The 23,982-nt window shown below is 37.4% G+C and overlaps 1 protein-coding gene across 3 annotated transcripts in view; it reads left to right on the top strand.

Annotated features, from left to right (window-relative positions):
• LOC127938053 (coiled-coil domain-containing protein 85C-B-like) overlaps window positions 1-23,982 on the top strand; it is a 38,152-nt gene that overhangs the window by 4,940 nt on the left and 9,230 nt on the right. For 2 of the 3 annotated variants that reach the window (XM_052534445.1, XM_052534444.1), the window contains exons 2-3: window positions 16,593-16,672; window positions 21,336-21,374. In XM_052534445.1, the coding sequence (XP_052390405.1) occupies window positions 16,593-16,672; window positions 21,336-21,374 (119 nt within the window). The remainder of the gene's footprint in view (window positions 1-16,592; window positions 16,673-21,335; window positions 21,375-23,982) is intronic. The other variant, XM_052534446.1, reaches the window with a different exon arrangement.

A 23,982-nucleotide genomic window follows, 5' to 3' on the forward strand; every position in this document is an offset into this window, starting at 1 on the left:
TTTTAAATAATATAGTGCTCAATTTTTTATTCTAAAATCAAGTTTACATGTAATATTTTTGAACCATGGAGTCAAAAGTAAATAGTAAAATATGTAAGTGGTTAACTTTTTGTTTTGAAACAGTCCCCAAACATGAATATTTGAAACCATTGTTTTGTTTAAAACATAATTTCTAAGCTTACATAAGGAATACAAACACCAAAGAAGTTTATGCACTTGACAAATTTGACAAATTAGTTTTAGGAATTATATTTTATGAATAAAATAGGAACTGTGAATGGAACAATTACTAAGAAAAAAAAAAATTCTACTGAGTTTATTTTGATGTTTGTGCTCAATGGCACGAAAACATGCCTAAAATGCCAACAATTTTACCATAACTATAGTTTCCATCAAAATATCAGTTATTTGGGTTTCTGTTGCTCTTTTAGACTCGCATCAGCTGATTCTCAGCAGTTCACCTCTACTTATAGGAATGTGGCATTCCTATATAAGCTCTAGTCAGTATTATGCAGCAGCTTTTCCACTTGCTCAGGAGCAGATTACCCTCCTCCATCCCCAACTCCTCCTTTCGCACAGTCAGGACTTGTCTTTTTACTCCTTTTACTTAAATAATGTATACATTTAAATATCATTAAATATATTAATGATATTTGCCTTGTTCTGTTTACCCTAGGGGGATATTATTGCTGCTCTCCCTGCTCTCCCTGCTCATTGGAAATAATTGCATACTATAGTATTTTGTACTGAACCCATACCGTACTGGAAACAAGGCTTATCTCTCAGTGGCGTATGTTGCTCTTGCCTTGAGATACCTCATGAGGGATGTTTTATCTTGTCTCGGGGAGTAGTAAAATCACTGAGCCCAGTGTAAGAATGAGAGCAGTTACCCAATAATTGTCAAAGTGAACCTGTTAAACTAGCTCAGCCGGTTCTTCACAACTCAATAATTTGCCAAGCCCGCAGATTTCGTCTTTGTGTGATGATGCTGTTTAACATTCATGGAATTTCTTCTCAACTTTAATGTCAGATCATTTTCATCCTTTTATTCTTTTCTATTATTTTAAAGAGCTATCCATTTCTGTTCCTAGAAAGCCACAGTACTGAGGATTTTAGGTTTAACTGTAATTAAACACACTTGATCCGGCTTATCATGGTCTTCTGAATCACTAGAAACTTCCCATATTGCATTGCCCTATAACTTAACAGAGTTCTTTAGTAAGATTTGTTCCTTTCCTTAAATATATTCTACAAGTTTAAAGGGTGTTTCACTCTGGTGACCAGCGTTAAAAATTGCATTTCCTGTATTTATAAGACAGATGAATCCCATGCTATTCTTGAACAAACCATCCTATGTGTTCTGTCACAGCATGTAGGACATTAGTGAATCCATGGAAGATTAAAAGGGCAAAAAAATTCAACATGAGACCATTTTCTACACTTTTTGTGTGCTTTTTTGGCCCAGGAGAGATTTGGTGCATAGACACCCTCAGCTGGCTTTAGTCAGACAGAAAGCAGCCTGTCACGAATTCCCACATTCCTTATTAAAACAATAGTCAGTCCTTTCTAAAAGAAAAAAAAAAAAAAGAGAGAGAGAGAGAGAGATGAATAAGGCTCATACATTGAACCACACATGAGACAATACAAATGAGATAGAGAATTTGCTCTCTTAATGAAAGGAAAGTTGTATGTCTGTAAATGATCTGTGTGAAACTCTTAAGGTGGACAGCTGTTTTTGAGTGAGCAAAACTGAGCATTGAGTTCTCTGTCATCAGTTCATGTAGTCCACGCGTATGGTCCCCCAAGTTGACGCTTCAATAAAGAAATGATGTTTCATAATTTAAGAAGTTAGAAATATTCGTACTGTTCTTGTATAAACTTGCACAAAAAGCAAAAACCTTATTACGGGTAACACCAGGGGGCAGGGCTGTGGAATTTGCGATCTTGGTATCATTATTTACAAGAAAAGGTGTTTGTCTGTTTTGCTTACATCTTTACACCTTTCGCTTTCCAAGACTAAAACAGAAACTTTAAACCTTCTCTGGTTTAAGAAGTGATCTTTTCAAATCAAAATATAACGGACTATTTTAAATTTAATTTGAAAAATCCCCCGCCATCATCTCAGAGTTTACTTTTTTTGCGTGTTTACTGAAATCTGAATTCTGTTGAACTGTGCTGCGCCTCTGCAGATCGTGTCGTACGGAGAAGAACAGACACTTTCAGCTTACAACTGTAGCATCCGTTGTCCAACTGAACTAAATTGTTTCGGGTTTTTTTTCTATAGAAAAGCTCAATTACAGTGGGGGCGGTACCATGGTATGCAAGTAAAGTAATTGGCGTACGGCCAAACACTGGGTAATACCAGTAACGCCAACTACTGCAGCAAGCCTAAAGTGGAGTTGAATACATTCCTGTTGTGTTTGTTTTGCATGGTTTTTGAATCGTCAACTTTGAGTGATCCATAAACCTGTATTATATGAGCTCAGAGAGATGGCAGAGGAAATAAATGAACCAATTGTTTTTGAACACATGAACTTGTCCTCCTCTCTTGTCCGTAAAATAAATGCGTCTAATCACTGGTCAGGTGAATCCAAATCCAGCCTTATTTTTCTTATTCTGAAGACCAACTTAGCCATTCAGGCTACTCACCTATTGATTGCGAAAATATAAAGTTTATAGTTTTACATTTCCCTATTTTTTAGCACGTCCACAAGCAGTATTTGACTTGAGCTTGTAGAGCCATTTGTTGCATTAATCTAAGCTTTGTCCAAGTGGGAATGCATTGATTATCTGTTTTTTTATTGCTGCCTTATGAAATGCTGTGTAATTCAGTTGTTAATGAAGTAACCAGGTGGCACAATGGCAGGGCACTAGCTGCTCCAAACAGCACAATCAGCGTTCCCATTCTGTTGACGCAAACTGACCTTCATATTTTGACACTTAACTTAAGTGTCCCCAATGTCATCAGAGGTTAATTTGGAGGGAGATTTTTTGATCGTCAGCTGTTTCTGCAATCTGCCAGGAGAGCGTATTCTCTACACAGATTCACAGAGTGTGTCTTTCATTCACCTTTGACGTTTTGTCCCAGTGTCCCAGATGCTATTCTGATGACTTTGTCCAATTTGTGCCATGCAATTTCTGGACCTTTTTTCCTAACATCTGTATTATTTTCTGCTAGAAAATATTGTCATTAACTTCATTTAGTGTTATTTTGATGTTATTCACATTATGATATGTTATCTTTTATTTATGTTTTTGATGGAAATAAGAATGCTTTTACAAGTGCTCACAGTGTTTTTTGGTGAATGCAATACTTTCGTTCGAGAATGTAAAGTTTCTTGGGGAAATCAGAAACGGCTAAAGTACACACATCTTTAGTACAGATACTAGTGTTTAAAAATACTCTGGAAAAAGTTGATGTACAGATTACTAGCCATTACTGCCACCTGTTTTATCATCCAGGCCGTCCCATACACCCACAACAAATTCTAAAACCGTGGAAAACACAAATTTTGGTGTAGCCATTGCATAAAAAAAGGATAAAATAATTAGGTTGGGCCGTTGTAAAATAACTATATTTTCTTGCTTATTAATTGCCTAATGTCAAAATTAGTACAGCATTTACTACACTATGACAATTTATTATAGAAAAATCCTAATATTGAACTTTGAACGTCATTTTTTCCCTAGTGAAAATTAACTATGATTTTATTTTAGTAAAAGTATAGTAACCATAATTGTATAGTGGAATGATTACCATTTGTATAAAAATAGTTTTACTACAAATTCCATGATTTGTTGTTACCTTAGTAAGTATGGTCATGGCTAATTTTCCTAAAGATTGTCTGCCCTAGCTCCTTCTAAACGTATTATAAAACAGTATGAATATTTGTCAGCTAAATTACCACTGTAACTTTAAAACAGATAATAATGATGTCCTTTAGCATACTGTGTTATGAGTGATGTAATGTGGTGCCACTGCTAACTGTTGCTAGCGGTTAAATTGGGTGGGGGTACTATGGATGTGAGGCCATTTGTGCATTTAGAGAGAAAGAGAGGACTCTTCTGCTGATTAAAACTAAAGTAATAAGCTTGGTTTGAAAATGTAAGTAGTAGAAAGTACAGTTCCCTTTCGATACTTGAATGAATGAATACAATGAATGAATACACTCATACTGCGTATGGGGAAAAGCTCCTTTTTTCCTCGATACTGAAGCCTTTTTTCAATAACGCAGTGCAACTGCACTGCCATTGGTTTAATCTGTAAACTTTTTTAAACCAATGACAGCGCTGCGGCGATGGAGCGCGCCAAAGCCCACCAGAATGGGCGGGGCAAATGGCTATATAAGCAGGCAATCGCCAGAGGAAATCAGATCTTACTCCTTCAGCGACGACTTCACTTCGCTGGATCTTTGCTGAACGCCTTCGCCTGGAACGAGCTCTCGCCATCGAAGAGGCACCACAGCGGACCAGCTGAGACCGCCTGCAGCGCCGGTGTTCTGTCGATTTGTCATACGCTGTCAGATTTTCCTACCTCCCACTAAAACAGTGGGTACAAGAAAAATGCTACTGTAAAGTTATGATTTATTAATGTCTACACCTACCACAACCCTTTTCACCGCTCTAGAAGAGCATTTTTAACACGATTTTTTAATGCAATGGCGGCGGCCATGCTGCGTCACAGCTGTGGCACATGCAGAGCCCCTCTGCATGATGACGACGGCCATGGTGAGTGTGTTTTCTGCCTGGGAAAACCCCACGTTGAGGCTGCACTCACTGAGACTTCAAAGCGCCGTTGTTATGGCGAACACAATAAATATTTCACATTTTCAAAAAGAGAGCAGTTTTCCTCTTCCACACTCTTCAGTGTTCAGGCCCCTAATCAGCGCCTGCCATCCGACACTATCCATATCCGACACTATAACATTGGATAGTTGAAGCTATCGCTCTGTTACTCCTCTGTGGGCCTTAAGTGCCCCATAGGAGTAAGAGCCCACTTTTCTAAAGGGATGGCCTCTTCATGGGCCTGGTCTAGTGGTGTCTCTATCAAGGACATCTGTAAGGCGGCCAGCTGGTCCTCGCCGTCCTCTTTTGTCAGATTCTATAACTTGGATATCCTGACCTTGCATGCTCGGGTTCTTTCGGTTTGATACGACGGCCTCTAGCAGACTCCGTCATCATACCACCTCCAGGGAGCTAGCTCCCTCTTAGCAGTGTAGCGTCAAGGGTACGATGGCTCCGGCCCTCTCACTTATCCTCTGGACCCCAGGGTGTTCAAGATAAGTCTTGTCGTTCCCTTCCGTGGCACGGCGCGGTTGAATTCGTTCCCCATACGCAGTATGAGTGAAGTATCGAAAGGGAACGTACTCGGTTACGAACGTAACCTCGGTTCCCTGAGATACAGAACGAGTACTGCGTTATATGCCGTGCCACAAGGCTGCGGGTTTAGTGTTGTCGCTTCAGTCGTATGACCTGATTTCCTCTGGCGATTACCTGCTTATATAGCCATTCGCCCCGCCCATTCTGGCAAGGCTTCAGTATCGAGGAAAAAAGGAGCTTTTCCCCATATGCAATACTCGTTCCGTATCTCAGGGAACCGAGGTTACGTTCGTAACAGAGTACGTTATTTGTATAAAAAAAATTTAAATAAAGAGTGAATGTAAGAAGTTAGGCTAGTGAAGTAAAGTACTGAAACCAGAAAAATTTAAGTATTTGTACTTTGTTACTTCCCATCTCTGGGAGAATGCAGTTCTTTTGTAAGAGAATGTGAAGATTATAATTTTCCTCTTATCTCTATTTATTTCTTTTTTTCCTCACTCACCAAGTCCCCTTAGGGGCTCCATGCCTAAAATCTCCAAAATGGGATCTTCATATATCTTCTTGCTTTTGAAGAATTGTGGGTCTGTCTGTTCATGTTTGCTAGAAAGATCTGATCATCCGCAAGCCTGAATGCCCTGGGCATGTGTGCAGACAGGAAAACTTTCTGAGCTGGGTTAAAATCTCTGTTGGTGTCCCAGTGCTCTTGTGAGGATGCGATCGGAGCAGTGTGTGCCCTCACCAGTACAACAGTGCTCTTATTTAAGAAAATTATGGGATTATGGACTTTTGCATACTTTGGAAATTTGCAGCACGTTCTGGAAAACTGTGGAACTGCTGAATTGTTGAAAATTAATGCTCAGTTTGTGGCGGCAATTCGGCCATGATGCAGATAGTTTTTTTTTTTTTCTCTTTCTCTGTACTTATATTTTCTGACCTCAGTGATTAAGCATCCTGCTTAGCAACAGGCCAAGCCAATATTTATAGTTTAGAAAAATGGATAAATTTCTTGTCATCATATTTTCTTGACCACTGCCTTGCTGTGGTTTTTGCTGTATTCAGTCTCCAGCAGTCTGTAGAGCTTACCTAAAAGCCAAATGGATATTCAAGAGAAGAACAGCATCTCTGAATGATTATGTTCTTAAGCGGTCTTAGATGGTTTGCTTCTGCTCTTAGGTGCTCTTAGCTTTTAGCCACGCAGCAACATCCCAGGAGCACACTTTAGGAGCTGTGAGACAGACAGACCTTTATACATCAGACAGAGCTATACTGTACATAAATCTATCCTTTCTTGTCTTTCAAGCAACATCCATATTAGCTTAGATGAAGCTGTTTATTTTCAACTATTAACTGAATAATTTTATTTTGTCCTGTTTGCGATAAGGTTCAGTTAACATGCTTCTATTATGTCATCTTAAAGGCTCCTAATATTGTTTTGGGAGTCTCCTACAATAGGAGAACATGCATGCAAGGTCAAAAAATGCTTTAGTTTTCTCAAAATGTGCAATTAATATCATCTAATTTTCCAGTGATTCTTTCAAAGTATTTCCAAGAGCAAGTCTCTCTAAACCAGTCTTTTCCGTGAGCCTAAACTCTGAAGTGAAAATACATTTGATTTTACGAATTTACTTTCATAGCGTTGGACACAGCGTCTTCTTGACATGAGGTTAAGCACACAAACAATCTACAGTGTTTGAGAGTCAATGAAAATATTGTGCCATCTTTAGATTTGATTAACTTTTTAACTAAAATGTAATGAATATATATGTGTGTGTGCGCGCAAAAGATGGTAAAGTACAAGAGAAAAAATAGAAATATCTGCAATCCCAAGAAGTCGTCAGTTTTTTTTTTTTTTCATATACAGGTGTATATATATATATATATATATATATATATATACTGTATATATAGCTTTAGTCAAGTAGCTTACAGACACAGACAGATTTGAGCAGATTAAGCTCTAGTTGCATTTCTGGAATAAAGCGAAGCCTTCCAGCTTCAGTCTCCTGTTGCTAGGATACCATTTTTTGTGGTTTTGGAGTGTGTGCTATCCTCTCCTGTGGTATTGTCACTTTGCTATTTTCAAAGGAGGTCAAGGCTGGTTTCAAAAATGCCACCAGTCTCTCATTTACCAATGAATGAATAGAACAACAGTTGTCTCGTGAACAAACGTTCATTTCTCGCTACAAATGAGAAAATTGATACAGAACAAAACTGCAGCACACGTCAGATGTCTTTTCACAGAAACTGTCTTCACACCAGGGACACCGTCCCTGCTTTCCTGAAAACTATGAATGAGGATGTTATGTAACCCACACTAACTGGGAAACTTGTGAATCCAGTGGAAGGTATCACTGGTCGAGCTCAGTTTGTTCTTCACCACAGATGAATCAGTCTGGGCTCTGCAAAACCTATACTGAAGCGGTTTCCATCAGATAAAAGTCAGAGCTCGCCTGAGGTCTCCACACTGCAGTTTCATCTCTGGCTCCATCAGTGCCCAGTGGGACCAGGGGACATTCAGTAGTCAGTACAGGACACTGGTTTGATGGTAGGCATGGGCGAGAGTGCATTCGAAAATGACCTCAGGTTTCTACGGGACCTAACAGATGGATCTTGAAATGTTACCTGGATCTGGTTTAGGAAAGAGCCATGTTTTAAAATTCACACTCCTACTATACCACAAGGAGACCACAGAAGCAGAAGCTTCATGTACATGCATTTCTATGTTCTGATAGACCCTCAGCCTTTATGGAAAGACATGGCTTGGAGAGCGATGCTGGCATGGCTGTGGTTCATTAACATGTTGAAGTAAAATATATTTCCAGGGTCAGTTGCATAATATGTGGGACGATAATAACAAGAAAACCTGACCATAGAAGCATAAACATAAGCACCATTAAATATACCCAAGCTAAGGCCATTTACTTGTTTTATGACAAAGACTTGAATGCATTGTTTAAAGTTAAAAGTTTACGACTTATAGCTCTTTTAAAATATTGTCTTTTAAAATATTATTGTGTGAAAGACGCTTTTAAATACTAGCTTAGAATTATATACAGATTTTTTTAAATAAAGTGCATATTCTTTGTATTTCTACCAATCAGTCATTGGTCTGGTATAGGAGGTTGATTGATTTTGACTCTCAGCAGCAGTTCCTCTACAAAATGCGAAATATTTACTTTTTTACTTCTTCCATTTGGGAACGTTTTTTCTTTCTTTCTTTCTTTCTCTAAATTTATTTCATATACTGTACCACTCAGCCAAGTGAAATGAGAACAGTTGTAGAACTTGAATATTCCCCAGTTGCCTTGTTAAGTTTCTTATGGAGCATCTTCAGTCCACTGCAAGCAACCATACATTATACATAGGCACTTACAGCTGTTATATAAAAACACAGTAGACACAAAAATACTCTGAAATGTTTTTACAAAGAACAAGAATTTAAGAAAGAAATATTGGTACAAGCTCTCACATGTTGTTCTGACACCTTCGTCAAATTCCTCTGAGCTGTTTTTGTCTCATGTTTCTCCTTTTTCCTTGAGACTATAGGCATCTGCTTAGGCTGAGAAAGGAAGAAGGTCTTGTTCTCAATTTAAGAAGAGATTTAGAAATGTAGTCTAAATTTATGTATTCATTTATTTTCATGCATAGAAAAAAAAGACAACTGAGGCCTTTAAATATGCCTGTTGGGTTTCCGGTGGTTGAAAACTGAATGTTTAATCAGCACATGATATGATTATGTTTATTCACACTTGAATGAGGTGGAGATCATCAAAATGCATGATCATTTTCTAAAATTGCCATCCCATACTTTTTATTTTATTTTTATAGATGTATTAAATCTTCTGAAGCCATACAACAATTTTCTGAGGAATAGACAAACATTTATTTTCATATTGATAAAACTGGTAATGAAAGATATATTTTCACAGAGTTGATAGATTTAATAGACAGATTCCACATTGTCAATAATCTCTTTGTGCATAATGAAAATATGTTCAATTGTTTTTAATGCAGAGAACAATTGTGCTGATCTGCCGAATAAAATCGCACAATTTCCAGTAAATATATAATAAATTAGCAAACTCGCTGCCACTTTAAACTTGAAGATCTAGGTTCATGTCTCGTATGGAGTCTGTGGGTCTTTTTGACTTTGCTGCATTATGTCCACATTGTAAAATATTTCGGTTTTTCTCCAGTGACCTCTGCAATGTTAGTGGTCAGTGGCAGAGGAGTAGAAATTTTTTCTTGCCCAGAAACAACACAGATAATTGAAGTTCATGTCTTTCTAGATAAACTCATTGGGTTACGTAAGGGTTCCCTTGCCAGTGGTGAGATCACACCCTTTCTCAGCTTAGAGGATGCACTGAAGTTTTGAGGCTTGTGGTGTCAGCATTACTTAAATCTGTGGAATGGGCTTGAATTGCACCACTGGCGCTCTGCCGGTCACCCACCAGCAAACAGACAGCTCAAATACTCCAGAATGCCCTGTGTGTGTCTGTCTGCTCTTATGAGAATTAAAAGTGGGAGGCACGTCTACACGTGATATACACCTAAACTTAATGGAATTGCAGGTCAATTTTTTTTTCTTTTTTTTACGTCCAGTTTTTATAATTACTCTGTTCAATGAATGAAAATGTCTGGTAGGTTAACTAGTGATACACAATATGGCATCCAGGCCGATTCATCGACAAGGCTTGCAAAATGTCAAAATCCCTGGTAGCCCTTTGGGCAGGCACTCTTCAGATTTTGGTAGCCCAAAATGAAATCAACTAGACTAATATTTAGCTATTTTGAAGTTATTACTCGCAACACATTCTGACATTTATGTGAATTCTCTGTCAAATTAAACACAACTTATTATGTTGATGTTATAATTTGAAATAAAAAGGTATTCAATTGAAAAAAACTCCTCTAAAAAAGCATTTTCACTTGAAACATTGGATTGTAATCATGACTTTTGCCAAAATAATCTTGGCTGTTCCAGTTATTGTTATTACTACTACTAAAAAATGGGAGCCATAGTGTCAAGAAATTAAACCAAATGACTGATTGAACCATATTAGTTACAATAGTAACAATAATTGTGTAAGATTATATATCTAAAGTAATTTTACTAATGTATGAAGCTTGTTCGACTGCTGATATCATAATATCTTGTCAAAGAGGAATCTCTTTGCCCTTGTTGATCTTGATGATCTTGGGATCTGGTAGAATATTAAATATTTGTAGGCACTGTGAAGTGTTCAGCTGTGCCTCTGAAGGCCTCCGATGATGTGATGTGTCTTCTGACGCCGAGGAAATGTTGGACCTCTTGCTGCGGTCTTATGTGCCCAACACTTACATGGTCTTGGAGATAGTAGCCCTGAGGTTGGATCTTATTTTATGTTTCTACCACTATATTGTTGGAAGACAGTTTGATTATGGAATTTGAGAAACATTTAATGTCAACATCTAAAGTCTTCCAGTTCCACAAGGAAGACCATTGAAAAAAAATGATGTCCGGCCAAACAAATAAAACTCTTGTGTCAAACAGACTCTGCAAACCCCCCTGTGAGGTTCTGCAAGTTCAAAAAAGTAAAAACTTCTTTACCAACTGACTTTTTTGTCCAGTTGGGATGAGATGGCTTGCTCTTAGTTTGTATAATTTTCTCCAGCTTTGGTCCTCCTCCAGCTGATCTGTTGTGCCAGTGACCCCTCAAAGAAAATTGTATTTCTCAGGCAGTCAGCTATATTTTTATGCCATCTGGCGGATTAAAAATAAACATGTCATGTTACATTTAAAATGTACATTTTCCTTGACTTCAACACAAGGGAAAGAGAACAAGGGATTATATTTTCTGAAAGCACGGTTTAATTTAAAAGGTCTGAGAGCTCAAGTTTAACAGATTAGTGCAACAGTTTGAAGACTAGGTGTCACACATCTTACAGGTGAAGTGTCAGGTGTATTATTAATGCATTAATTAGTGGCAGTAAACGGATAGACCAAGTTAATGTCTTTTCCACTGGTCTGGACACAGAGCAGTGTTTTATAAGACAATTAAAATTCTTAAATATTATCAATTTGACTTCAGTGACACTACTGGATAAAAAAAGTCTTGAACTGAATTGAGCTGAATAATGGCACAGTTGTCTTCTGAGCTGCCTTTAAAGTTGTTCAATAATTGATTTGCAACAAATGTGCAAAATTAACACTGTGATTGATATAAATTGAGTTAACGTTGAATTATGAAATTTGATCTGCTTTACAGGTAAAATTGAAGTTGAACCTGAAACTGAGTTTGTAACACTGAATGCATTGTTTGAATTCCTTGCACAACATGGCAACCAGAGGAGTGAGAGAAGTGGGATGGGTTTACCTGATGAGGCCTGATGAATAGCAGGCGAGGGAGTGTTCGAAAAAAAAAACATTTCAGTATTTTTGTTAAGTCATGCAGAAAGTAAACAGTAAAAAAAAAAAATGAATCGTCCATGAGCTGGTAATAATTTGAAATCGTAATCTGGTATAATTTAAAGTGATTTAAATCTGATGCGTTAAACTGGTGGTTGTTGTCTTCACCATCAGTGGAAGTGTGTAGACACAGTTTGAAGATGGCTGTAGGTTGTAGTAGTCTTTGTGGTGTTTTCAAGTTTAAAATTCATTATTTTAATTTTTTGGTCCTGTCAGTGTGAGGCGACACCACAGCCGGATGTCATTGCCGCTAGTTCATTGATGTTGGTTTGGTGTGTCTAGACCTTATGGCATTTTTCAACCGTTTTATCAGTTGTCAGCTGAAAATGGTTAGCTTGAACAGTGATAGCACAAGTCTTCTCAACAAGTAGCACAATTTGAATATTATGTACATTTTCCAAGTATTAAAAAACTAGTTTGTCCATATCCTTAAAGGTGCTGTAGGGAACTTTTGTAAAAAAAAAAATTTTTTTACATATTTATTAAACCTGTCATTATGTCCTGACAGTAGAATATGAGACAGATAATCTGTGAAAAAATCAAGCTCCTCTGGCTCCTCCCAGTGGTCCCATTGCCATTTGCAGAAACTCCATCGCTCCCGGTAAAAAACAACCAATCAGAGCTGCGGTCCGTAACTTTGTTTGTGTTCAAAATGTAGAAAAATTTATATAAATAAGCGAGTGTCCATGAATCCATTTTCCAAACCGTGTTTTTAGCTTGTCCTGAATCACTAGGGTGCACCTATAATAAGTGTTTATATTCAGACTATTTTAGATTGCTTCGGGGATACCGCGGCGGAGTAACCCAGTACCTTTGTGATTCTTCATAGACATAAACAGAGAGAAGTAGCTCCGGCCACGATTTTCTTCCGCAAGACGCAAGCAGTTCTGTTTATTAACCTCTAGAGCGTCAAAAGTTCCCTACCGCAGCTTTAATAGAGAAGAAGCAATAGCAAACAGTCTATACTGTACAACCTATCTATCTATTTCTGTCTTTCACTAACATTCTTTGTTTTCTCCCCTCGTCTGTTCTTACTTCCTCTATCCTCCGGTGAGACAAGAAAGGTCATGCAGGCTTTTAAACAAGATTTTTGTCTGACTTTCTTTTTAGCCAAGTTTGAATTCTAAACTGAGTGAATTGAGTCCCCCCTCCACCTCTTCCTCTGGCCTACAGATTCCCCCCTCTCTTTAATCGAAGTTTCATTGTCTGCCGTGCTGTAGTTTTCTTGCAGAATGAGGTCAGACTGTATGGAATGAATTATTGTAGGGACTGTTGTTTCTGCTTTGGACTTCCACATCTTGCAGCAGTTGATCCAGCAACTTAGTGCACACACCCATTTAAAGCTTTCGCTTGGGAGTTTTTTCCCCATTATAGTTTTTCCTTTCTGTTTCTCAAGACTCACAGCATTATTCGCACAAACACACACACACAGTTTTTGATTTTGTATTTAAAACACATGCTTGCACGCAGTTCCCAATGCATTGCAACAGATGTTCAAAGGACACTGAATGGCAGTGTTTCTGTAGGCTCATCGGCGTGTTTCCAAGTCAGAATTCATCTCATTTCTCTCTGAACAAACCCTGCTGCGTTTGTAGGCTTTGGGTGGGACTGCTGGTGGAAGGGGCTGCTTTTGATGTCATGAAGACTTCTTAACACTTGCCGCCCATGTGGCCTGTCCTGAAGATCCCCACGTGAGCCTTGTGCCGCAGTGGTGGCTGTAGAAGTGGGTCATGGCATTGCTGATGCGATTGGAAGCGACAAAGCGAGAGGGACAGACCCGCTGCTCCACCCCCACATGCTCATCCGCGTTGTGCTGCCACACATAAAAAAACATCCATGTCTGTTCACTGAAGTAATGTGAACAAATAACTGATCAGCACGTCAGATTTATTTGATCATTGTCTCTTGATACATTCAGAGCTGAGTCTCAAACTACAAAATGCTATAGTCCTACATTGTGGGCTAGAAAGCAATTACATATTGTTTTACCATATAAATTGCAAAACAATAAAGACTATGGATGTACACCACAAACACACCTATAAACGTACATTTTTGAGGTTTTACAAGGAGCTGAATGGTTTCAATAATGCCCAAAAGTTTAAGTCAAAATTACTGAATTCGTCACATTGCATATAAAGCATATATTAAAATACTGACATCAATTTGAATGCAACATGGTCCAACTTACAATCCATGAATGTGCAAAAGTAACTAGAAGAATAAAGTGCTCTAACCTCAAGCTATTTGTGCTGCAAACTAGTGTGTTTTAAATTATGATAATAAAGTAAAATAATATGATAACAAACACCAGTTTACAATAAGAACAGGTAACTGGAAGTGAATGACATCAAAATATTAAGTCTTACTATACGTTAAAAAGGTGGATATAAGAGTACAATTATATTTATGCACTGACATATGAACTGATTTATACATTAAAGTCTAAAACTGATCAAATAAAACCAGTTTAAAATGAAAAAAAAAAATCATTAATGTTAGAAATGTATACAAAATCTTTTCTTTTTCACTTTTGGATATTTTTTTGAGCAATCAAAAGCTCCCTGGAATGCTGGAAACTGAATTGTTTTGGAAGTGGAGTCATATTTCTAGTAGCTGGTTCTGGTTGGAATGATTTTTGGAAGTGGGTGGATCTGTTCACTTGGACGCTGGTCCGGGGTTTTGTGTATCAGCGTTGATTCTTAATCGTCTTGGCCCATGCCCATCGTTCAGTCAGCCAGATGAAGTTAGATTAGAGTGTCTCTAGGGTTTGCAGCCGCCAGCACTGATGAGGGTTTTACTCAGACATGGCAGTGGGTTTATCTATTACGCTAATAACTAATGCTGCCCATATGTCTTTATTTCAGAGGAAATATGAACAACATTATTGTAAGGATTTCATTGTTGCTAAAAAAAAACATAAGAACATAAGTGCTTGGATTAAAGGTACAATTTGTAAGATATTTGCAGTAAAATATCCAAAAACCACTAGGCTAGTGTTATATATTTTGTTCAGCTGATTATTAACAATATCTATATCTAATAATATATAACAATGAAATTAATAATTGTATATCATGAGAATATTCCCCTTCTAAAGAGTGACACGGGGCAGTGCAGTCGCCTGTCAGTGACGTTAGTTACCGCCTTTACTGATGTAGAAACAACATGACAACAATGTTGTGGACAAATGCAGAAGTAGCTTCGCGACAAACTTCAACTAGAAAGAGATGCCGATCTCGCTTGTGTTTTACTCGACGGGTGAGTTGTTTTGATTCGTATCTTTACAGAAAACGTATGCTATTATAACGATCAACAAGATTAGTATTATGGGGCATACACGTCAAACGCGGGGCATCGCATCTCTAGACCCGTGAGATCACGCGTCTGATCCATAGTCTGATCGCATCTTTGCATTGACTTTGTATGTAATCAAATCGCGCAAATCGTTGAACTCGCGTTTGCTATGTATGCCCAATTATTGTGTTTGAATGTACACGAGTGTATATATTTGTTGAACAAGTGGTAATCGGTTTCATATCGTCTGATTGATGGCCGTCAGCAGTTGGGTAGAAGACAACAAATCCCATCATTCCAGGCTCCTTCTTAGCGTCATCAAACCATGCGATTTTTATTGTTTTGGTAGTCTGCCCTCTAGTGGCAGGTCCTATAACCTGTACCTTTAACTGATTAAAATCTGCAAAAAGGGAGTTCAGTGCACGTAAACTTTTCTTGATTCATAAGGAACTCTTGGCTGCAAAGTTTCCCAGCTAACTCCTAGCACGTGTTTTTAATCTTTGGATGGCCAAATGAATAATAAAAAAAAATTCAAAAGGATAAATCAAAGTATGTGCTTTTTTTCATAGTCAACATTGTATGCGGTAGGAAACTCAAGAAGGTCGGAAAGCCAGGTGTCTCCGTTGGTCAGTGAGACCAAATATAAAATTGCAGTGTAATATATTGTACAAACAGGAAATATTTTATGGCAGTGTTAAGTCTGATCTGAGGGTCTGTTATGATACTCCTAGTTGTTTCCATGAAACCAGTTCAAATGGTTGTTTTCAATTAATCTATTCAAAACTATAATTTAATGATTTGTTTGCTTCTTTACTCAAAAATGTTCCCGGAAAATCCTCTGTTTTTCAGTTATATGTGACAGTAAATACTGTTCTATATTTATATTCTGCAGTATAATATTTATCATTCACTTAAACTAGAGAATGTAATGTGCGATCTTATAATTCAATATTGTTTTGCATTATTCCTTGACTTTTGTTTCAGTCTTGCATGTTATGAAGTCTATGATGAGATGAGTTTTCCATGCATTCTTGGCCCGAACCTTAATGCCAGCCCAGAATTAAATTAGCAGGATTACTCACTGAGTCCAAAGTTACTGGCTTTCTACAGACCACAAATTATTCTTTTGCTCATTTGAATTCCTTGACAAAGAGACAGAGAAAATGAAATGATCTCAACTGTGTTATCAGAAGGGAAGATCATTTTAAGATTAAAGCACCATGGGATTAAATTAAAATCACATATGCATAAGAAATCAAGTAAACTGAATCAAATAAATCAGAACAATAGTATCACAGGCTGTATTCTCAAGACTTTAATTAAACAGAAATTTCCAGCAATTTAAATCTCGTTCAGGGCTCTTTATTTTGTTCAGCAGAGTAAAAAATTAGTGTAGGGAATTAAACAACAAAAAACTAATTCATTCTTTGACAAAAGAAAATAACTAGTTCTAATACTGAAGGTGTCTTTTTTTTTTTTTTTTTACTTTAGGATCCTAATTGATATTTTCCCTTTCTTTGTCTTTCAGATGCATCCTCAAATTACATTCGCCAGCTGGAAACCAAGGTCCGGATTCTAGAGGACAATAACAACAAACTGCTGTCTCAAGTAAGGACTGACTTAAAGCTCCCATATTGTCAAAGTTGAAATCTCCAGGCTTTTTTCACGATAACTGAGGTATAGGGGCTATTTAACCATCATTTAAATTTCAAAACAGTCAGTCCACATTAAAACGCACACAGCCTGCTTAAAGTAGCTGTGATTTTTCACGAACCGTTGGGACTTCCATAAACAGTTGACATCAGAAGCACCGGCCACCGTCCCACTCTCTTTTTGTCAAACCCCCAGACAATGTCGCATCTGTGCCATTGCTGAACATTGAGCAACTACAGCACTGAAACATGTCGAAAAGGTTAAATTTAACCACGAAACCAGATCAGCTGACCTGTAATGTTACATTCTCACTCAAATGATGGACGATCTGACAGGATTGTGACTATGAGGTTTATCACATCTAATGTGTATAGTAATAGTCTATCTAGCACATCATGTTGAAGACAGTGTTTTCTAGTGCTGTGACATCGGCTGACCCTAGTTACCTGTGGTTGGCCTGGCCATGCATCATTCAGAAAACAACAGGCCAATCAGAAGAGAGCCTCATGAATATTAATTAGATGGGCTAAAATCGACCTGTTCTTAGCAGACCTCCTGAGAAAGGAGCTGTAAAAATATAATGAGATGGTCGTTGGTAATTATATCGCAAACATATATTCTAAAGGACATCAAAACCTAAAATTGAACCTCAGAAAAGTGTACAATACTGGATTTTTAACAACATGTTTTCTTTCTTAAAGCATTTGGAAATATGAATAATCTAGACCTAGATTTGCCATTGGTGGCATTAGTGGTGGCAGTTTGGGGTTATGAAAGAGCCGATCTTTAATTCATGGTGGGTCAAACTGTGTTAAATTGGCACACAGCATCCCCTCCGGCAGGAAGTAGGAGCAGTTTACCATCACACGGGGATTGTGCTGGCATCTCTGAGCATCTGTGTCCTCAATTTAACCTCCCTTGTGGAGAATGAGTGGGGTTTACCAACTGAAAGAGCATTTAAAGTTCACCTATTTATCCTGAAGGCACCACAATCAATCTGTCTATCATCAAATGTCACAAATGTATTCACCCACCATAGGACAGACATCTACAACAAACCACTTACTCTGAACTCTGAACACTTACTCTTACTACAGCCCACTCTCCCCTGCTCTTGAATAGGACTTAATTCACCTCCATCTTGTGTAGATGTGTAGGTAGAAAAAAAAAGGTTCATACCTGTATTTGGAAACCTCAGAGCAATTACATTTCATAGCTTCACAGAGGTTCATATTTTAAAGCTCACTGTACTTACAAGTAAAAGGATAGTTTACCCAAAAATCTATAAATTAACTGTACTCAGACAAATAAGGCTAGGGCTGCCACTACAGTAATAATATATATATATATATATACATACATACATACATACATACATACACACACACTGATTAAAAGTTATCAAATAATTAATACTTTTTTAATGTTTACCAAAGCTTACCAAGGCTGCATTTACTTGATGATTACAAAAAACAGGAAACAGTAATAGGGTGAAAAATTATTACGGTTTTCTACTTTAAAATATTTCACAATGTAATTTATTCCTGTGATGCAAGGAATGAAGGAATGAAGACCATTACTCCAGTCTTCAATGTGTAACAATATTTTAGAAATCATTCTAATATGCTTAGTTATTATTTCCGAATTTTCGATATTGAAAACAGTTGCGTAATCTTTTTGAGAAAATACAGTACCATTCAAATGTTTAAGGTACAAAAATATAATAATTTATATTTTCATTCAGCAAGACTATATTGATCAAAAGTGAAAGTAAAGAGATCAATAAATCCTGTTTGTTTGTTTTTATAAACAAATAACTGAGCATCAAATTATAATTTCGGAAGGATCAAATGACCCTTTTCAGAATTAGCTAAAAAGTCAGCATTGCCATTACAGGAATAAAATATATTTAAATTGTTATAATATTATGACAATTTTACTTGTACAATATTTTTTTGTAACCGTGTTACTGCATTTTTGAACAAATAAACGCAACATTGGTGAGCATGAGAGACTTCTTTCAGAAACATAAAAAATATGCATATACATTTCATTCTCTAATTTATTTTTGGTTTGAATAAAAGGGACGTCATTATTCTAAAACATGTTCTCTGATGTGCTTTGTCCACAATCCATTCAAACATGTTGCTATTATATCTCCGGCTTGACCTCAGTGACATCAGAACAAAAATGTGACCTCCATCATGGCTGTGTTATGGATTCATTAAAGCTTGAAATATTCTGAACAAATCGTATTGACAGTTTTTGACATTTCAGGTCCCCTTTCACTTCCATCATGCAAAAGAGCAACCAGAACATTCCTTAGCATTTCACCTTGTGTTCCTTGGAAGAAAGAAGGTCTGAATGACATTGTGGTGCATAAGTGATGACTGCATTTTCATTTTTGGGTGATTTATTCTATCAGTCTCCAGTGAAAATGAAAACACTGTGTGGGCACTGGAGATAGTAACTACAAAGCAGTTCATATGAAGGCCTTAGTAGGTAGCATTCGCCACAGTATTTATAGAAACAAAGCCGAGAATCTTGGCAAGGCCACAGGCTTGAAAGAGTCCTTGAATCTGCAATAAATCTCTTTTAATCATATATCCTCCTCATTACGTTTTCATTACCAGCCCCTCTCTGTCTTGCAGTGGATGTGGGTGTACTAGACGGTGGTACACTTAAATCGTTGTGCCTTTTCAAGCCATGTATATTTGAATCTCTTTCTCTGAACATGTGGAACATAGTGCATGGAGCGTCTGAAAGCATTTTAGCCCCAGGATGGAAAGCACTTTGTAAAGCTATGCTTAAAATGCAAGAGAGTTACTTTCTCCCTCTGGTCAAATAAGAGAAAACGGTTTGCGTCTCATCTCTGCAGTCTTCTGAGTATAAGTGAATTCACTTGAAGCATGATTAATTCAGACGAGAGCTCAATCCTTCAGAGAACGCTGTCCTGAGCGCACATGGACTGAGCTGAACTCCTGATTTCCCAGGATACCTACGCTAAGCTATTCCTGAAAGCATTTCAGATGTTTTGATAAATGACGCTTTGGTTTGCAGCTAACTTTAAACCCACATTACCCTGAGAATGAAAGGTTTGTTTTCATGGAACAGTCCAGAAAGTCGTGGCCTAATGGTTAGAGAGTTGGACTTATAACCCGAAAGGTTGTGAGTTCAAGTCCCGGGTCGGCAGGAATTGTAGGTGGGCAGTGAATGTACAGCTCTCCCTCCACCTTCAGTACCGCGACTGAGGTGCCCTTGAGCAAGGCAACGAACCCCCAACTGCTCCCTGGGCGCCGCAGCATAAATGGCTGCCCACTGCTGCGGGTGTGTGTGTATGTTCACGGTGTGTGTGTGTGTGTGTGTGTGTGTGTGTGCACTTTGGATGGGTTAGAGTACACCCATCCAAGAGTACGAATTCCGAGTATGGGTCACCATACTTGGCTGTATGTCACGTCACTTTCACAGAAAGTCTTGATTTTGCTGTCAAATGATGAATCATTCATGACCTGGTAGAAACTGATCACATGTTTTGTGTAATTTTTGCCTGATTGTGATAGATGTTGGAAATGCTTCAACTAATACAATGTGCACTGATTGTGCAGCAGTGCGTTTAAAAGGTAATTGTTGTTCTGTATTATTAGATATTAGGGAAGTCGTGGGCTAGTGGTTTGAGAGTTTGACTCCTAACGCAAGGGTTGTTGGTTCGAATCTCGGGCTGGCAATACCACGACTTAGTTGCCCTTGAGCAAGTCACTGAACCCCCATCTGCTCCCTGGGCACCGCAGCATAAATGGCTGCCCACTGCTCCGGGTGTGTGTGTGTGTGTGTGTGTGTGTGTTCCCTGCTGTGTGTGTTCACATTGGATGGGTTAAATGCAGAGCACGAATTCTGAGTATGGGTCACCACACTTGGCTGAATGTCACGTCACTTTCCAGTATTTGCTTTGCCTTATTTATTTTGCCAATGGCTTTCATTGTGATTGGCAGTCTTTGAAATTGAAAATGAAGGTTAGCTTCAAAATCGAACCAACACTGTACTTGTGTTGACACTTCGATTTTCACGCAGCCCAATAATAGGCTATTGTTTAGCATTGGAAATAAACAAAATAATTTTATTAAAGGGATAGTTCACCCAAAAATGAAAATGTACCCCTTGGTTCACTGACTTTTTTCTTTCAGACGAATAAAATCTGAGTTATTTTTAAATTTCTCCTGGTTTTTCCAAGTTTTATAATGGGGGTTGAGATTTTGAAGCCCAATAAAGAGCATCCATCTATCAAAAAAATGGGCTCCACACTGCTCCGGGGGGATAACAACGGGTGTAAAAATAATTTGGACTGATTTTATTTTTATTTTCAATTCTACACTGAAAAAATAAGTTATATCTGTGATGATATTTCACAAAATTAAGACAATTGAAAGGATTGTATATTGTATTTCCATCTGGTGACATGAGATGACAATTTAATGTGGGATGTCCTGCAAAACCATGCATATGAAGTCCAAACATTATTATCTATATAGTTCATCTGGTTTTGATAGCCCTTGTGAAAAAACTATATGAACGTACTTGTATTTGTTTAATTGGTTTATGAAATGTCTTTTGTGTTCTCCAGCCCTGTAGCCGTTATAGCTTATCAAAGCTGTCCATGAAGGTAATTTTACCACACTTTTTCTCAGTGGTGGTGGAGCTCTATGTCCTCCTAGCTCTCTTCTTGCTTGTTTCTTATCTTTACATTCACATTCTTTGTGAATTCAAAAGCTGGTGTGTACAATAGCATGCTAGGCTAAGCGCTTGTGCTAACATGCTGGAATGTGCTCGGGGGCTTCTGGCGCATGAGCTCATATTCTTGTCCCTCTGTGTTGAAACGTCTTTCCGATCTTATCATTTATTCAAGCAGCACAGGTAGTGCAGTGTCAATTTTTCATGTCTGACAGACTGATGGATGTAAAGATGAATGTGAACATCTTTACATTTTTAATAAATGCCCACTTATCTATCTTGGGCATCATCCCATATCTTCTCTAAGAGAATGCACGTCTCTGTGTGTGTCATGTTTAAATCCAGTTAAGTTGCTTAAAACCATATTTGACTTTCCAGCAAAGTAAGGTTGTGCATATTTTCAAAGCTAATTAGATTTTGGGTTGTCTGAATGATGAGTTGACTAGTCGGTCATAAAGAAACCTTATAATAAGGGTACATCATACACTTTCAGAAAAAAGGTACAAAAGCTGTCACTGGGGCGGTAACTTTTCAGAAGGTACACTTTTGAATTATTTACCCCTAAGGGTATTAGTACCTTAAAAGTACATATTAGTACCGAAATGGTACATATTCGTTTATTTTGAAAAGATACCATCCTAGTGACAGCTTTTCTAGCTTGTTTTTACAGGTGTTTTACCTGTTTTTTTAATTGTCACACTTATTTGCGCAGTGTTTTAGGTTTAACAGAAATGTTTGTGAAATTACTGGGTAATGACCTGGAAGATGTTTACTAGTGCATTTAAAGTTTTCTCTCTCTCTCTTTCTCTCTAAGGCTACGTTAACAATGTAGTCAAAAATGGTAAAGTTTTTCCCTTACGTTTTTAAAATATGAAATATATGAATTGTATAAATAACATTATTAAATAATATTATTATACAATTTTTATAAATTACAACATTTTTGAAAACGGTTCACGCTTACACATTTCCGCGAAAATGGCCAAAAACGCTGTATTACGTATGCCAGGCCAGTAGTTGGCGCTGTCTCCTTGTTACTAAACAGTACCTTTAGGGAAGTGACTGTTATCTATTGGTTGTAATATTGGTGAAGTAAATCCACACTTTGCTGAGGAAGTGTTAGCAAACTCAGCAACAGTACCATGTACTCCGCCATTGTTCTGTATGTTTGTTTGCGCTTGCCTTTAAAATGTACATGTACTTTGAATGTCTACACACCTAACACATACTACTACACAAGCGCATGACGTCACCGTTTTCAAAGATTCCCATTTTGGGTGTTTACACGGAAACAATAACAGTGGTGTTTTCAAAAACGTGCACTTTGAAACCCGTTTTAGAAAATAATGCGTTTTCAGAATTGTTGCAGAAGATCTGTTCAAAAAATAGTTTGAAATTTTAATATTGATCAGAGTTTGATTATTTTAATGATATATATATATATATATATATATACTGGTAAGCTCTTCAGGGCTGCGTTTTCCAAAAGCATCGTTAAAACTAGCAGTAACTCTGAACTAATGTGAACAAAGAACGCTTCTGTGCGCTGGCGTCCGATGCCGTCACTTCTAAGGAGGCATGTTGTACACGCCCCTGTCCCTTGACTCCGCCCCCATGTCAAAACAGTGCCACTAAGAGAGACGAGTATGGCAGAAAAATGAAGAGCAAAGGGAAAACGGCATCGCAACCTCAAACTATACTGACACGCAAAATAAAAGCAGCGTTGCAAATAAATGTATAGATATGACCATGGACAATATGTATTGCAAAATCATTGCTTTCATTTTGTTTGCAAAACTTTTTTTTTTTTTCTTCAAATTCTTTATTTTCTTTTGCAATTCTTTATTTTTGTTTGCAAAAAGCAAAATTACTTTCCTCAATAGTTAAATTTTTGTTTATAAAACTTTTTTTTTGTTTTGCAAAACATATTTTTTTTTGTGTATATATATGGCATTATATTGACTCCATAGTTAACCAAATTCGTTCAAAGCGTAGATTAAGAAATAAAATGCCGCTGTGGGTTGTTCGGGGAAAAACAGTTCTGATTTGTATTTTTATTTTAGTTGGCAAAATTAAGCAAAACAGACAACATTGTGTCTTAAATAAAACAATATTTTTCCACAAAAACGGCCAACTTCTTAATGAACTGTTGTATAAGATGAGGATCACATTTGCACTCATGTGATATTGTACTTAGCCTACTTCTCGTGTAATATTTCTTAACTATGTGATGTAAATATGAGACAAAATTTCAAACAGTAATATCTTGAATTTTAGGGATATTCTCTAGGCTCCATCTCAGTAAGTTGTTGCTCTGTCTCATAGTAGTCATCAATCAACTGTATGAAATGGCAGATGATCCACATAGGTCTGGGGCAGGGCAAGTGCGTTAAATGCGTTAATAATTTTAATGCGTTATTTTTCTCCATAACTAATTAATCGAATTAACACATTAAATTACCAGCCCTAATATTAAGTAAAATTAAAATAAAATGTGTGTGTGTGTGTTCATCATCAAAATATACAGAAAGTGCATACAA

Source organism: Carassius gibelio, chromosome A20 (assembly GCF_023724105.1).
Source record: "Carassius gibelio isolate Cgi1373 ecotype wild population from Czech Republic chromosome A20, carGib1.2-hapl.c, whole genome shotgun sequence".
NCBI classification, from domain to species: domain Eukaryota; kingdom Metazoa; phylum Chordata; class Actinopteri; order Cypriniformes; family Cyprinidae; genus Carassius; species Carassius gibelio.